Source organism: Carettochelys insculpta, chromosome 3 (genome assembly GCF_033958435.1).
Source record: "Carettochelys insculpta isolate YL-2023 chromosome 3, ASM3395843v1, whole genome shotgun sequence".
NCBI lineage: Eukaryota > Metazoa > Chordata > Testudines > Carettochelyidae > Carettochelys > Carettochelys insculpta.
In genome coordinates this window covers 74212361-74229857 of record NC_134139.1, presented here as the reverse complement: position 1 = coordinate 74229857, position 17497 = coordinate 74212361, and the positions used below count along the sequence as shown (strand labels likewise).

At 47.5% G+C, this 17497-nt stretch overlaps 1 protein-coding gene across 4 annotated transcripts in view; it reads left to right on the top strand.

Moving 5' to 3' along the window:
• The window catches only part of GPR137B (G protein-coupled receptor 137B), a 50349-nt gene extending 34200 nt beyond the window's left edge, over nt 1-16149 (top strand). For 2 of the 4 annotated variants that reach the window (XM_074990123.1, XM_074990124.1), the window contains exons 6-9: nt 2390-2543; nt 4063-4187; nt 12077-12201; nt 15982-16149. In XM_074990123.1, the coding sequence (XP_074846224.1) occupies nt 2390-2543; nt 4063-4187; nt 12077-12201; nt 15982-16093 (516 nt within the window). In that variant the 3' untranslated portion in view covers nt 16094-16149. Of the gene's footprint in view, nt 1-2389; nt 2544-4058; nt 4188-12076; nt 12202-15981 lie in introns of all 4 variants that reach the window. The other 2 variants (XM_074990125.1, XM_074990126.1) reach the window with 2 other exon arrangements.
• Nucleotides 16150-17497: the final 1348 nt, after the last annotated feature.

Sequence of the window (17497 nt, the reverse complement as noted above, 5' to 3'; positions counted from 1 at the left end):
ACTGTTTCCTCATTACAGCATTTCCTGTTGTTTGCAATGGTCTTACCACAGCGTTCACCACCATATACTGTATTTCTGGTTTCAGTTCCCTTATCAATATCTGAGTCCCACAGCTCAAGCCAAGCCTGCCAACATATTATACTCCTGCAGACAGGGGCACTTTTAGCAGTATTTATAGGCGCAGCATCATTTTAATCAGGCAGTCAAGCATGCCGATCTACAAAGCTGTGCACTCACATCCAGGACATCAAGCAGGCTAAGTAGCAGCAGAGACACAGTGTGTCAGATGAATCAATGTCTTTGGTCATTTTGCTGTGAAGGGTTTGGTAGCTAGTTTTTCATAAATGGTGATCCAATTCTCCAAAAGTAGAGGCTGGGCCAGGATTATTGTGTTGGCATAACTATACTCCCTCTCAAGAGCAATTTTTAACTCTGCCATTGGCCAAGTTTATATACAGTGCAGGTAGAACCTCTCTAATGCAGAACTCTCTCATCCAGCAACATCTGTAATCTGGCATGAGTTTAGTTGGCAGGATGACCACTTATCATGGGTGTGAAGACTCTTGAGAAGACTCGGCTGCTCAGAGTGACAGAGGAGACTGCAGAAGAGAGCACACGCAGACTGTCCGTGTGAGGAATACAAATGCTATCAGACTGAGAGAAGGCAGAAAAAGGTCACTACAGCATTGATGTGACATTTATGAAACTGTGACATCAGCACAACCAGACAACAAAATGTGGCATCTCAAGGGAAAGCACACCCACAGAGCAGTAATTCTCTGTACTTTCCATGCAAAGTGCTCCTTCTCAGAGAGGACCGAACTGAAGCACTGAGAGCCTTGCAGTCTGTCAGTGGTTGAGTTGAGGGTGCTCCAGGTCACCTGAGTTGCAGGCCCCTGGTCTAGCTACTATACTATGCTGTGTGCCTGTGTACAAAGAAAACAGTGTCTCCTTGTACAGTTGGTCACAGTTATTCAGAGTCTAGGGAAGCCCTACCCTTTCCATTTTGGCATAACAGCTAAAAAGACCTCTACAGACACATAGAGGAAGAAATATTTTATGTGAAGGTTTGGAGACCACTATAAACTGGTGGAATTACATGATACTCAAGTAGTTGACTCCCTATTGTCTTATGCCTCTAATCCCAACACTTTTTACCTTCAGACTTTCTAAACCAGGCTAGAAATCTTGGAGTTATGCTTCTGAATGAGTGGACCCTCCTGTTCCCCTCATTCTTGTAAAAAGGCCCATGATGAGGTGGACAACTCTGTCAGGCTCTGGAGCCCATGTATGACTCTACATACCTCCACTATGGGAGAGAAAGGAAGCCACATGAGATGGGAAAAAAAAGTGTCCTCCTTCCCTAAAGGGGCTGAAAGCACTAACTCTGCTAATCCAGAGAACTCAGGATCCAAACTTTGTTATCTCCTATTTGGTTGTGTAAAAGGCTGCCACCAGGCCAGCCCCACAGAGTTCTCCCTGAGGCTCTTTCACTCCAACTATTCTCTTGTGTGCCTGTCTCCAGGACAGAATTAACACTGATATTTAGCCTACTCCTGTCTGTGCCAAGACTCTTACGCTTCCTTAATCTGATCTTGTCTCAGCAACTTTGATGCTTGCTGTTATGGGCTCTTTCACTCTTGACCCTCAATTTCTGAGGCTATGGCATGCTGCAGTCAGTGTGCTCTTGAACTTGCATGTGGATCACACCATTCCCCTATATTTGATCATTCCAAACCCAGTTAAAGAATCCTCCTGACTACCAAAACACTCTGGGACCCATTCCAGTCTACATTCCTGACCTCAAATTCACCTGCTGTTGCACAGACTCATTCTGCGCCTCTTGTCTTTGTTGACTGAGTGTCTCCTATTGATTCTAAACTATACGTTGGGCAGGGCTACAGTGCAGGATGTGATTTCTGTGTGCAGTGTATTTGCCTGCAACGGTTACCTACTGTTTTGTACACACTCAGATAGCTACGAAATAAATAGGTGGCATGTAACTGTAAAATGCACAACATTGCATCATAGTATCAGTTTAAAATCTGATACAGGAAATTCTCAGTCTGCTGTGGTGAACTTGGAGATTGTATTTTTGCAGGAGGGTGGAAAGAGTCCAATAAGTTTTATTCCCCAGATACAACTCTTCTGCTCTTATTTTAAGTACTTTAGTGACTCTAAGATTGAAAGTGGTGCTAGTCTTAAACGGTAGCTGATCATGCTAACATCTGATACTGCCACTCTTGCATAGAAAAGGATTCCCAGATTTAAAGACAAAACATTAAATTCTATCCAAAATTACAAAGGAGAGATCACTAAGTCCATGCAAAATGGTATGCTTGCCATTTTCAGACTTAATTACTAAAATATATTTAATTCTCTCTTCTAGGGTTCATCTGTGTGTCAGGTGACAAGTATAGGCGTGACAGTTATACTACTCTATACCTCAAGAGCCTGTTATAACTTATTCATCTTATCATCTTCTCAAACAAAGAAAATCAATTCTTTTGATTATGACTGGTACAACGTATCAGATCAGGCAAGTATGAAGTTTCCTGCTAAGGAAAACTGATCCTCTATACTCAGAATTGTCAACAAACAAGAACTACCACAATAATGTCTTTTGGATTTTTTTTAAAATTAAGTAAAGGCACCGAGTTTTTTCTTCAACAACATGAATTTTTTAGTAGTAAAATGCGTAGGAAAATAATCCAGTTATTGAAGAAAAACCAATCACAAAGCCAACGACAAAAAAATCACCCTCTGATTATTACACTCTATTTGCATTTAGTTTGAAAGGTTAGAAAGGAACTTCCTTTTATTAAAAACTGGGTGTGGAGGGTTTGTTTTATTTTTTTCCCCAATTACTGAAAGAGCTAGTTTAGATCTTATCTGGGTAGCAGAGAAGTAGGTGACTCCCATTTACAGTTTAATCACATGAGCAAAATCCCAGCTCCTTTCAAGTCATTGTCAAATTTCTCATTGACTTCTATGAGACCAGCATCCCCCAGAAAATAGAAGCAGCTTTTCTGCTCTATCAATAAAAGTGAGAACAGCTGTGTGTTCCCTTCAGGTAGCATTAGTGTTAACATATGATCAGTCAAGTTTTAATTAACCCACAATGACAGCTAAGACTGAATGGTGGGGGTTTTAAATGATGGTTTACTCAATCTCTGTTGAATTGTAATGGGAGTTGAATGCCTCATTCCTGTGGGTTCTTTTGAAAATGTCAAGCTTTGACCTCAGAAGTTTACATCATTTAAAAGTAAACAGGCTAATGCCCAGGTACTAGAACATGCACAATGGCTGAAAATCAGGGAAGTACAAGTAAAAGGGAGGTGTCATATGCTACCTGCATTTCTGCTCCATGTGCATCTCCTGCCCTGGAACAAGATTACATGGGACATGGCAGCCTGTGACGCCTCTCTTACATAAAAGCCTATATCTTTGGCCCACCGGGGCTGGTAACTTGCAGTGCATGCTGGCTGTTCCCACAATTAAAGCTGGCAAATGACTGGTTTTTCATTCTGAATGTAACAAAACATGACTAGCAATGCTGGATGCCTTCATTTTTGGGTGCCCCATATCTACACAACATTTTGGAGCTCCTGGAAGTGAGTCTCCGAACCCTGGTTGATAGACTCAGGCTATCTGCGCATGCACTGACTGAAAAGTTGTAAGTTTTTTTTTATTTCTCATCCTGTGAAAGAGCTTAGAAAACTAGTGTCTTATTTTCTCACTTTCTTGGCAGACTACACACCTGGCATGCAGCCACGGGGACTGAACTAGTAGCTTTTGGATAGCAGAGAAAAACACCTTAAAAATGGTGATGATCGTAATTTTTAAAAGGAAGGAAGGAAAAACATTTTACAAAATTAAATAGAACTTTGTATCTTTCCAAAGGGTTTTTTATGTGTAAGAATACCTTTACTTTTATACATATCATGTTGCCTAATTCGTACACACATTTCACCCTAAGTAAGATGATTGTGTTTCTTACACTTTTAAACAAACTAATTTTTTTCATTTCTGACCATGCTCCTCTGACTTGTCAACAGGCAGATCTGAAGTGTCAGCTGGGTGATGCTGGGTACATTGTATTTGGTGTGGTCCTCTTTGTCTGGGAGCTGCTGCCGACTTCCTTAGTTGTGTACTTTTTCCGTGTTCGAAACCCTACAAAAGATCTGGTAAGTAAAACCTCTTCCACTGATAAGCTTCAGACAAGCTGCAGGGCTCAATTTACTGTTAGTTTTTACCTCTCCACATTTTAACTTATTTTGAAACTGTTCTCAGTAAAAACAAAATATTTTTAATCATCCAGACATGCCACTTCCCCTTACCAGGTTACTGTAGAAAAGCTTACCTGGTACATGGCTATGGTCTGAAGAAGTGGGTCTGTCCCACGAAAGCTCATCACCTGATAATTTATTTTGTTAGGCTTTAAAGTGCTACTGGACTGGTTTTTTTTTTTAACCTGGTACATGAATATGGCAAAGAAACAGTGTCTTTCATTTTTAATATCAGAGGGGTAGGGGTAGTCTGCATCCACAAAAACAATGAGAAGTCCTGTGCTACCTTATAGCCTAATGGATTTTTTGGAGCTTAAGCTTTCGTAGGCAAAGACCCACTTTGTTAGCCCACAAAAGCTTATGCTCCAAAAATATGTTAGATTTTAAGGTGCCACAGGACTTCTCTTTGTTTTTTTCATTTTTAGGGCACCGATGTAAAGCCAGTTGCTAACAAGTTATTGTCTGACAGCTGCTCAGTATAATAGATATAAATGGGTTTGATGATCTTAGTACCAAGAAGAAGTTTCTATATCACCAAAACCAGAAAAACAATTGTCACTAACTGAAATCGTTGTTAGTAGTTTCAACAGAATGGTGAGGCCAAGGTTTGAAAGCAAAACATGTTGGGCTTAAGGAGACAGAGAAACTAAAATATCTTCTAATAATTGCAGGTAATCCTCCAGATTAATGTGAGACACACTGACAAACATACTGGAAAGTTTGCACTGTAAACTGTATAGGACATGCCCTGTAGAAGTACAAAGGGCTTAATTCCCCAGGGATGGCAAGAGTGCTCAATTCACAATTCTTTTAAAAATGCATTTCACTGAAGCTTGTTGAGCAGCAGTGTGCATTTATGATAATACTCAAACTTCAGACAATGACAAATCCAAGATGAATAAGAATGGAATGGGTATGTGTGACAAATGCTTTTTACTGTTAAAACTGCAATCACTTGAATCTCCCACCATTTAGATAGTCCAGGTGCTGTTCATTAAACCAAACAACCCTTTAAAAATCCTGGATTCATCACTGCCTAGTAAATAGTCCCATATAACTGAGAAGAAAGGAAACCAATTTTTAAAAAGATAAAGGTTCTCTTGTTACACTGTAGTGAGTTCATTTTTCTTTAATTTGAGTATAGTAGAGTCACTCCAGCTAGTGAATTTAAGATTGTATGAAAAGGATTCGCAAAATAAATCAGAACAAAGAGAAATGTTCAAGTAATAGGAGACAATCTAACTTTATCTTGCAAAAAAAAAAAAGGCCACGTAGAGTATGATTCTGCAAACTTTTAGTCATATGAATAGTCCCACTGAAGTTAAATGCAACAGCTATGGACTAGATTTCCTATTAAATGTTAGTGGAAGAACGCATTAGTTAACAAGTTGTAACACTACAATTTTACATCTTGTCTAGAAAAGGCACTAGGATTTTATAAGTTTGGTGGAGTAGAGTTAGGAGGAGCAAGCTAGCCCTAATTTAAACAGAGAACTCTAACTTCACTCATCTTACAGGGTACCTATTAGAGGGGAAATTTTCTTTACTAAAAAGTGCTGTCAAATGTGACAAGGCAAATACTACCATTTTCTTAGACTGAGATTCAAAGATTTCAAGGCCAGAAGGGATCATAACGATCACCTACTCTGACCTAATGTATAACACTGGGCACAGAACTCCCGAAAAATCACAACTACTTTTGAACTATACATAACATGTTTTTAAAAATAACTAATGTTGATTTTAAAAATTGCCAGTGCCAGAGAATCCACCACAACTCTTGGTAAATTGTTCCAAAGATTAACTACACTCAGGCTACGTCTACACTAGCACAACTACGTCAAAGTAGCCTATTTCGAAGTAAGAACATCAAAATAGGCTACGTCGACATGTATTGTCTACACCTCCTCCAGGGCTGGTACCATCGATGTTCAACGTCGAAGTAGCGACAGGCAACGTCGAAAGGAGCCGCCCTGGAAGGAATGCAGAGCGTCCACACACACAAGCGCTCCCCATCGAAATAAGGGGCCAGGAAAGCCCATGGACCGGGTCACAGGCTGGACTAGCCCTTCCAGGTCAACAGCAAGCCGCTCCTTTAAAGGGCCCCTCCCAGACACACCCGGCCTGCACAGCATGAGGTCTGCAGAGCAGTAGCCACTCTCTCACAGACCAAGTCACAGCAGATATGGACACCCAGCAGCAGCAGCAGCAGCAGCAGCAGCAGCAGCAAGAGGAGGCCCTCCAGGTAGTCATCCGGGGGCAAGCACCCTGCTAGGTGCTGCCTGGGAGGCTGCCCAGTGGTTCCTGCCAGAGGAGCCCTCCCCGGATGCAGACAGGGATGCCCCTGACCACCGGGCTCCCCTCTTCCTCCCTCACTGGCTGCTCCCCCGCCTCTGGAGCTACCCCACCAGCTCCAAGTGGTGGAAGCAGCTTGTCATGCGGGAGTGGGATGACAACATGTGGCTGTGGAACTTCCGCATGTGCTGGCAGACCTTTCTCGAGCTCTGCCAGTGGCTCACCCCAGCACTGAGGCACCACGACACCCAGATGCGGTGCGCCCTCCGCCTCGAGAGGAGGGTCGCAATAGCAGTCTGGAAGCCGGCCACTCCAGACAGCTATTGCTCCGTGGGACACCAGTTTGCAGTGGGAAAGGCCACGGTCGGGGCTGTTGTCATGGAGGTAAGGAGGCCTGGGCACGTACCCACTGGGGGGCGGGGGGACCGGGTGTGGGGCTGGGGAGGGAGGGGTGCCGAGGAGGGAGGGGCTGGGTACCCAGGGAGGTGCCCAGGAGGGGGGCCTGGGGGAAGGGCCCTGGAGCACCCTGCACAGCCTCATGGGCGCCTGTGTTCCCTCCCCACAGGTGGTCCATGCGCTTAACACCATGCTGCGCCAGAGGGATGTCCAACTCGGGGACCTGGATGCAGCCATCACCGGATTCGCCTCCATGGGGTTCCCAAACTGCTTCGGGGCCCTGGATGGGACCCACATCCCCATCCACACCCCGGACCACAGTGGAGGAAGATACATTAACCGCAGACCCTACCACTTCATGGTCCTGCAGGCCATGGTGGACAGTCGGGGCCGCTTCCAGGACGTGTATGTGGGCTGGCCCGGCTGCACACACAATGCCCATGTTTTTAGGAACTCGGGCCTGTGCCGCTGGCTGGAGGCAGGGACCTACATTCCCCCAGAGGGAGATCCCTCTGGGGGACACCACTGTGCCCCTCTGCCTCGTGGCAGATGCGGCCTACCCCCTCCAGCCCTGGCTCATGTGCCCGTACACCGGCCACCTCAATGCCAGCCAGGAGTGGTTCAACGCCCACCAGGTAGTGGAGAGGACATTCGGCCATCTGAAGGGCCGCTGGCGGTGCCTCCTTGCCCGACTGGACGTCAGCCTCCAAAACATCCCCCAGGTTGTGGGCGCGTGCTGCACGCTCCACAACATCGTTGAGAGCAAGGGGGAGGCTTTCGTCCAGGGGTGGGTGGTCGACGACAGCATGGGCTTCCCTCAGCCGGCCGCCACACCCAGCTGCCAGGCCCACCATGAGGGGGTACAGGTCCATGAGGCCCTGCGGGCCCACTTCAATCAGGGAGACCCCTGCGCACCTCCCTGGCCTTCCCCAGAAGACCCCCCCCCAACAGACACAGCCCGCACTGCCTGCACACCGCCCCCAACACCCGCATACCACTCCCACAACAAGCACACGCCTCCAGCTTTTTTGAAAATAAAACTTTTTCTGAAAACTGATAACTTGTTTTGTTCACAACAGAAACTGCAACCAATATACAAAAAGAGGGAAAACTATATACATGGGGGCCCAGCGGACGGCTCGGCCGTTGGCCCATCAGTCTGGGGTGGGGGTAGAGGGGTGCGACCCCCGATGGGTATGGTTTGTGACCCTCCCCCCCGTCTGTGGTCCCCAGAGTGGCCGGCTGGGGGCTGGGAGGACCGGCAAGTACGGCCGGGATGCCTCCACTGGCCAGTTTTCAGCCCCAGTGGGCTCTGTGGAGCTTGCAGGCAGCGAGGCGGGTGGGGCGGCAGGCGGGGCAGCAGGTGACAAGGTGGGTGGGGCGTCAGGTGGGGCAGCAGGCGGCAAGGCAGGTGGGGTGGTAGGTGTTGCGGCGGGGGGGCCTCGCATGGAGAGGCAGTGAAGGCAGTCGCCGGGCCATGGCCTCCCAGATTGACCCGGCTATGTCCCGGGAGACCCCCCATAAAGTCCTCCCACGCCGCCCGCTGCCGGGTGGACTCCTCCCAGTCAAAGCAGAGTCTCTCCTCTGCCACCTCCGTCTGCTGCCAGAGAGCTGCCAGGAGCTGGGGTCCACAGCGGCCATCCACAGAGTCCGGCGGTGGCGGGACTGTCTTGCTGCCCTTGGGGGTATCTCCGGGCGCTGGCGGTGGCTGACCTCTGGTGGGCTGTCGAGGATGACGGAGGGTGCCTTGCTGCCTGGGGCGTCGGATGGTGCAGCTGGAGAGAGGGAGAGAGGGAGGGGAAGGCTGTTAGAACCCCCCGCCCCCTCTTGGGTGCTGGGTCTCTGTCCCCATCGGTGTGGGTGATGTCCCTGTTGGCTGTTGCCATAGCATTGTCCCCCTGCCCCTGGGGTTAAGGCTGAGTGCTGTCCATGGGGGTGGGTGCTGACAGGCGCTGATGACCGTGCTGCTGTCCTGGGACCATGCTGTGGCTGGGCATTTGCAGGTTGGGGTCCACTGTGTGTGTGTGAGGCTCCCAGTTGTGTCTGGTGCCCCCGCCCTGTGGCCCATGGGTGTGTGCTCTGTGGGGTACGTACCTGACCGTCCTCGCTGCTGGACCCCTCCTCTGCTGTCCTGGGGGGGGTGCTCCTCGGGTGGGCCCCGGGGTGCGGGGCTGGCCTCTGGGCCGGACTCCAGCTCCGAGGCCTGCTGGGACTCCTCGGCCGTGGTGTCAAGGGTGGCTGGGGGGGGGAGGTGTCCCAGGGGCCCAGGATGGCCCTGAGCTCCCTGTAATGGGGCAAGTGGCAGGGGCAGCCCCAGACTGTCTGGCCGAGTCCTGGGCCCGGGCGTACCCCTGCCACAGCTCCTTCACCTTACTCCGGACGTGATCCAGAATGTGGGCAGGGTGACCCCGGGCAGCCAGGCCCTCGGCCAGTCGGGTGAATGCTCCTGTGTTCCGCTGCTTGCTCCCTATCACGTGGAGCACCTCCTCCTCACCCCAGAGCCCCAGCAGGTCTCGGAGCTCGGCCTCCAACCAGGAGGGGCCCCGCCTCTTTTTGGCCCCCTGCTTGGCTGCTGGGGTTCCTGGGTCCCCTCAGGAGGGGAGCCCTGGGGGCGCTCAGGGGGGCTGGCTCGATGCCATGGCACTGGTTAGAGGGGTCAGGGTCTGTAGAGGGCATGCAGGGCTAGCATGTGCACGTGCTGCTGCCTGCACGCTCTCAGCTTCCTGCCACAGGAAATCCAGGTCCGTGGTGCTTTAAAGGCTGCTGCATGTGGTGACCATAGAGCCCCGCAGGGGCTGGACAGAGCGTTTCAACCCCTCAGCTGATGGCCGCCATGGAGGACCCCGGTATTTCGAAGTAGCGGGACGCGGATCGTCTACACACGCCCTACTTCGACGTTGAACCTTGAATATCAAAGTAGGGCGCTATTCCCATCTTTGGATGGGAATAGTGATTTCGACATCTCTCCGCCTAACATCAATTTCAACGTCAAAATAGCACACGGCGTGTGTAGACGCGACGGGTGCTATTTCGACGCTGTGCTGGCTACTTTGAAGTAGCCGGCTAGTGTAGACACTCGCTCAGTGTTTAAAAAGCCTTATTTTGTGAGTGTAGAATAATAACAAATAGGTTTATCCTAATCTACGTCACAGTGAGAAAACTGAAAATGATGTTAAATAAACAACTCACCTTCAGTTTAACTTCCAATTTTCAGTAAAAGAAAAAGACAAAAACAAAAGCCCAAGGCCCAGATTGCATAGCAAACCATTTCATGAATTTTCATGCAAATTTGCCAGAAGACGGAGTCCATGAGCCACAGGATAATATTGTAATATAAATACTTGTTAATAGCTGCAAAGCTACCACACCAAAAAAGGCTTGCCAAGAGGATAATATATAAAGAATCACAATTAAAATAAACTACATGCACTCGTCCAAAAAGATTTAGAAACCGCCCAAATTTAGTGAAAATGCAATATATTGCTCTGACTCCTTATTTATAAATGGGGATAATTGATATAGAAAACTTTAGGGGAGTGTTGTGTTGACAATATTTCTTTCCAAATTAAAAAATAGAAACGTCTTAGTTCTGTTCAAAAATATAGCTTTCCTGGAATAGTGAAGACAATACTCTTGGTTTGCCATCTTTGGTAGTTTGTTGTGATCTGTAGAGAGTAACTGTACTGATTTCTCTCTAACAATCCTAGAATCAAAAACGAGTGAACTGGGGGACCCACCTATTTATTGCTTGGTTGGTGGTGTTTAATAAAAAAGGGGAAAAAAAACTGTATACTGGCTTTATGTCAAAGAACAATGAAGGATCGACCCTGCGTCTTGCTCTGGGCCAAGAATAAAAATGTTGCCCCATTATGTCTCAGAGCAAGGGGGATGTGGAAAGTTACAATACTGGCAGTGAGTGGAAGAGAATTTAAACAAAAATCAAGTGTGTGTAGGAATGTGTAGGATAGAGCCTTTATTCTGAGCCACACTATGGCTATGTCCACACTTAGCCCCCGCCTTTCAAAAGGGGGATGCTAATGAAACAGTTTGGGATATGCTAATGAGGCACTGCTATGAATATAGAGTGCCTCATTAGCATCTTTTGATTAGGTTCATTATCATGCCCCTTTCAAAGTTCTGGGGCTAGTGTAGACATGGCCTGTATGTCAGAGTGAAAAAAAGCACTAGGTCAGCTAAAATACAGATGGTAGTTTAGTTTTGTAAATGAAAAATTGGCCCCTTCACAGTCTTAAATAATGGATGATATCCTCTGGATTGGTCTATGCCTCTGAAGTAAGTGTATCAATGCTGAGATATGTAATAGCACCCTGTTCCCACCTATCCTATTCTTAATTCTGTTTGCCAGAACCTGGGAATGAGCTACAGGAAGGTATCACTCGACGACCGCCTGTTGTGTTCATTCGTTCTGGGGCACCTGCCACTGTTGGAACACAGAGTACTGAGCTAGATGGAAGTTTGGTCAGACTCAGTATGGTTGTTCTTATGTTCTCATGTCACCCTTCAATTCGGAATAGTTTCACAGGGATAATTTTCCTTGGGTTGAGGGACAGCTGATATGCGATGCTGTGCCAGTAAATGCAGAGTAATTGTCAGGGGATTGGGAAGTAGAAATAGGACTGGTCATTTGTCCAGCCGGTCTACAGTTCTCCAACTCCCTCCTGGGAGTTCCTCATCTTCCCAGTGTTATCTTCCCACTATGTTCCCTTTCCTCTGCCTGCCAGTTCCAAACTGCTCAGAGGCTTGGGGGGCGGGGGCGCGGAGAGAGCAGACTGAAGTGGGGAGGAGTAGATATTGAGTCTTGAGCAGACACACACAAGGCAGCAGCTCTGGCAGCATGAGCGCTTCTACTCAACGGAAGTAGGGGCTTGGTAGGGTTGGGAGAGCATGAGGAAACCAAACAAGAGGTGAGAGACAGGAAAATGTAGTTTAACAGACTTCTGACATACCTCTGGGCTGGGAACCTTTGATGAAATGTCTCCTCAGGGGTCTGAATTAGACAATGAACAGGTGACATCTCTGACATCCAGAGACAAGTTGGTGACCTTTTTACTGATGCGTGGTTTCTCTCTCGCTAGACAAATCCAGGAATGGTACCAAGCCATGGATTCAGTCCAAGGTCCTACTTCTTTGACAACCCTCGGAGATATGACAGTGATGATGATCTGGCCTGGAACATTTCACCACAAGGCATACAAGGCAGGTGAGGTATGGGTATGGTTGTAGGAGGAAGAGATTGATTGGGAACTGGAAAATACTCTGCAATAAAGTCTCAGTTATCTGGCACTTCAACTGGAAAGCGCGATAAACTGGTATTTCTGATCTTCCTTTTAAATCCAGTTTATAGTCTGGTTTCTGCAGGGCTAGCAGGCACCCTGACTCCATGTGGCTCCCCGGAAGTGGCAACTTGTCCCTGTTGCTCCTAGGTGGAAGAATTGCCCTGGGTGCTCCATGCATTGCCCTCACCCTACGCGCTGGCTTTGTCGCTCCCATTGGCCAGGAATTGCAGCCAATGGGAACTATGAAGGTACCACCGCCAGGCAGTGGAAGCACACGGAGTCGCCTTGCTGTGCCTCTGTCTATGAGAGTAAGAACATGTGACTGCTTGCAGGGAGCCACCTGAATTGAGTGCTGCCTACATCCAGCACTCCAAAACTCTTCCTGCACCCAAACCTCTGGCCCTGAATCCCGCCCCCACCACCACACCCAAACTTGCTCACTGTACTGGTAGCTTCCATTTCGCCAACATGCCAGATAACAAAGCTTACTGTATTTTATCATGATTTTCTTCCAAATTCAGCTATGATACTTGGGGTGGGGTAAAAACCTGTCAGAAAGGCTAGTTCAGAAAGAAGATGCGATAGGGAACAAACATGCCTGTATGTGAGAACATAAGGCTAGGGGGCAAGGCATTACAGATGGCAGCACAAAAGAATGAAGATATTTAGAGTATCTTGATTTAACAGCTATGAGAGAAGATGCTGGCCCTTAGAGGGACAATGCAGGCCTCAAGGGGCCTGAGGGGGGTGGTGCAATGGGGGCTGCACTGCAGTGGGGGGACTAAAAGCCCCAAGGAGTTTGAAGTAGGGAGAGAACATGGTGCATTGGGGGATTGCAGTGTAAATCCCAGTGTGTCTGAGAAGGAAGTGCAGAGAAATTGGGGTGGGTGTGGGAGTGCAGTGCAAACTGGAGGGGGAGGGGTCTAAGAGGGGGAGGGGAGTGCAGTGTTTCTCTTTTGGTGGAGCTGAAAGGAAATCTCCTTTCCGGACTTTGGACAGTAGCACAGAGGCAGTGAGATCCTGACCTGATCTCTCTCCCCATTACCCCTTCCCCTACTGGGGGCCACCCTGTCCCACCCATCCCCCCTTTCCTCCCTCCCTGATTCCTCTATGCAGGAAAAAAATGTTGGATTGTGATATCTTCTGTGGCCCTCTGAAAGCGGGTGGGGAAAGGGGAATTTCTAACCTCCGTATGGGGAGAGCAGCTGTTCTTGGGGCAGGGGAGGGGTTTCACTGTGTTGTACCCACCCTGCACAAAGGTGAGAGGGAAATACATAAAACCAGCCAAAGCCTCAATCAAACCTGGTCACAATGATCGACAATAGAAATGTCCCATTGCAATGGAAATGTTCCAACTTCAGTACACTCTTAGCAACATAACATTGGAGCGTTTCACAGGGAGCTGGTGGTGATCAGTTTCTCTCAGCTCTAATTTTCATTCTCTGAGTCTGCACAGCTCCATTCCCCTCAGGTACTGCTTCTACACAGTAAACCCTCCATTTAACAGACCCCGAGATAATGGACTTTGGAAATAGGACACTGCCTACCGCCCCCCCCACCACCAATAAATGCTGGAGACTCACCAGAGCTGCCGCTGGGGCTGCTGGAGCAGCTGGGGCCACCAGGGCTAGAGGAGCTGGGGGCAGGGGGGGCTTTGGCCCAGCATGGGAGCGCTCCTCCCCCAGCTCCATGTGCGTGGAGTATGTTGGCACCCAGCTGCCTCTGCCTGCAATAGCGCTGAGCAGCAGCTGTGGCGTAGGATGCTGCTGGCAGGCTGGGGGCAGCTATTCTCCACCTTTGTCTGGGCAGCTCAGAGCCGGGGACTGAGGGAGCTGCAGTGCTGAGAGCTGTAGGAGGTGGAAGGAGCCAGGCCGGCATTCAGCTCCTCTTCTGGTAATTGGGAGCTGAATTGGGAGAGGGAGATGGAGGTGTGAGGGGAAGAATGGGGCAGAAGGGGGGAAGGGAAGAGGGGAGGGTGAGGACAGGAGTGAACAATGGGCTGGGCAGGTCAGTGCATCATCATTGTCATCATCCAGCATAACCATTCAGATAGAACGGACTTTTGGCATTAATGGACACCCCTTCCCCCATTAGTCCGTTAAACTGAAGGTTTACTGGATATTAACTCTTGTTCCTGTTCCTTCCAGCCACAAATCTCAAAGCCCACTCGTGCTGGTAACTCACGGCTTTCCTGTGTGGTGGGTTATCCTCATTTCTAGAGATGACGACACTGGCAGCACACAGCGTGCAGTGCTAGCCATAGAACGCAGGTGTCCTGACATCTGTCTTTGCGTGCTCACTGCAAAACCATCTGTACCTTCTTTCTTTGAGAGATGTTTTGTCTTTTTCTGAGTCGGCTTTTCTCCCTGGTCTGCTTTTATCATCCACGTTTTCCATCTCTTTCTTCCCTCACTGCTAGGTGCGTCTTTTCTCAAATATTCTGAACCATTGATAAAATTCTAAAACAATAAAATTCATGCTGGCTACATCTACACTATCCCAAACGTCGAAATGGCCATGCAAATGGTCATTTCAAAGTTTACTAATGAAGCACTGAAATACATATTCAGTGCCTCACTAGAATGCCAGCGGCCATGGCACTTAGAAATTGACACGGCTTGCCGCTGCATGGGTCGTCCAGACAGGGCTCCTTTTAGAAAGGACCCTGGCTACTTCAAAATCCCCTAATTCCTATCTGCTGATAGAAATAAGGGGATTTCGAAGTTGGTGGGGTCCTTTCGAAAAGGACCCTGGTTTGGATGAGCTGCATGGCAGTGAGCCACAGCAATTTCGAAGTGCTGTGGCTGCCGGCATTCTAAAGAGGTGCTGAATATGTATTTCAGTGCTTCATTAGTAAACTTTGAAATGGCCATTTGCATGGCCATTTCAAAGTTTGGGATAGTGTAGACACGGCCATTAAGTATTAAATTCTCATTTAAAATTATTGTATTATATTCAACCACAATCTGAAAAATATTGTAAAATATACCTAAAACAATCTATAATAATAAATAATTATGACTCTCTGATAGCTTTCAGGGCCACCAAAGAAAATCTATCAGTTTTTGATTGTGCAGCCCTCAAGTAGGCTTTGAGTTTGACATGCCTGGTCCAGAGACTCCGGAAGAAAATGAAGGAAAAACTGATTACATAGGGCTGGCTGGGGAGTGCCACTCAAAAGAACATCTTAAGTGTTTGGAACTGCTTACAGGCAGACAAACAGGACGTTTTAGCTAAGCTCCCCGTTTCTGACCATGTATTTAGAGTGTTTTGTGTGGATACAAAATGCGTTTAGAGCCAACAATGCAGGTAGTTGGTTCCAAGGGGTCAGAGGACAGGAATTTAGGCAGGGTAGACACACTGCTGTCCAACATCCCTGAATGCCCTAAAACCTAATATGGCAAATGAAACTATCAGGTTGTAAAATTCTTCAGTCATTACTGAATTGGGCAGGAGTTCAACTGGTAGCATTAAGATGAAAGTCTCTGTAATTTATGACCAGTTCCTTGAGCCCATGTAACTGCTGACCTTGGATGCATAGCTACATAGCTGATTTAGACTTATGTATAAAGTCTCCTGTCTATTAGTAGGTTCTCTAGAATGTATATAAACTATATTTCTGAAATTACACTCTGTTCCATTTAGAGAAATGCGATGTACAGAGATTCAAGGCATCAGCCATAAATTCTTGTGTTTTGTTTTAGTTTCTCTCCAGATTACAATGATTGGGGACATCAAAACAAGAGTTTCATGGCTTACATAGGATCACTGCAGCCAGATTCAACAATGGACACAGAACAACCAAGCCCAATATAACTCCAGTCAATGACAATATTAAGACATTCCATATTAAAAATATTCTGAAAAACAAAGAGTTTAGCAATTTTATTTATCTATTGTTTTTAGAGGGGTGGGTGTTTTTGTTCAAGGACCAATAGAGGTCTCTGCCACAGCATTTTCATAATTCAAGGAAATGTCTCGATTAAATAATGATTTAAAGTCAGAAAGCCATATTTCAGCTATTAAATTGCTTTAAGACTTGGTATTTTAGACTGATCCAATATGTGCTTCATTTTATGCACTAAAATACATATGTTGCAAGATATGAGCCTCAGTGGACATTATCACTGTCGGTATTATTTAAGAGAGAGAGTTACGTAAACTTAAACAATTGTGTAACATACTGGAAGGTCTGAGAATTTTTACAATGTGTATGAATGGGCCTTCTAAAAATGCATGTCACTTTATAAGATACACCATACCATTTATATCATTTATAATGTAATCTTTAGCATGCTGCAAATTCACAGATATCTGTTTTATATCTGCAGGTGTGGATGCAGGTATCCACAGCTCATTTTTGTATATATCGATGTAGCTATGGATACAAATTTTGTATACACACAGGGCTCTAGTAATCTTCCATGGTTCCTTGTAATTTGTACATTTCAGTCAGTGTGAAGTTCTTCAAATGTCAGACAGGAGTACAGATCAGTTTGGCCCTTTGCTGGGTCACCCTGATTTTTGCCAAAGCAATCCCTCTATTTTGGTTTCATCTCCACAAATGTTGGAGGATGAAGAAAATATAAAACAGTTGCTTTGGAGAAAAGCAGCATAGTGTTAGGCTCTGTCTACATGTAGGCAGCATTTCCCTGGCAAAAGATTCATTGATGGATCATCGCCACACATAGCTCACTATAGTGATCCGCTCTGGCAACAGATCTTCTACACAGCCAGCCACCTCTGTCAACAGAGAGGGCCCCTTAACCTCAGAAGCCCACATGGAAGGCAAACCCTTCCCAGCCAGCCAGCCCTGTATGCCCTTAAAGGGCCCGCCTGCAGCCTACGGTCTGTGCCCCTGCTGAGCTGTGCATAGCTCCTACAGGCACAGCAAAGCCTGTGCAGAGACCCCAGTCCTCTGAGCAAGAAGCTGTTCTTGCCTCACCAGTACCATGTCAGAGCAGTCTCCGGGCTGGCCCTGCCTCTTGTCATGATTGGTGTGTTCCACTGCATCTGGTGGGACAACCCTGAGAGGCAGCCCCTAGAGCACACCCGCAGTGCCCCGGTGCCCCAGCTGCCCTCACCGCAGGGGGGGGGTGGGGCTCGGATGGGTATGGCACTACCCCACCAGCTCCAATTAGCAAGACCTCCTGGTGATGGGGCAGTGGGACAACCAGCAGTAGACTTGGAACTTCCAAATGAGGAAGGCGACATTCCTCA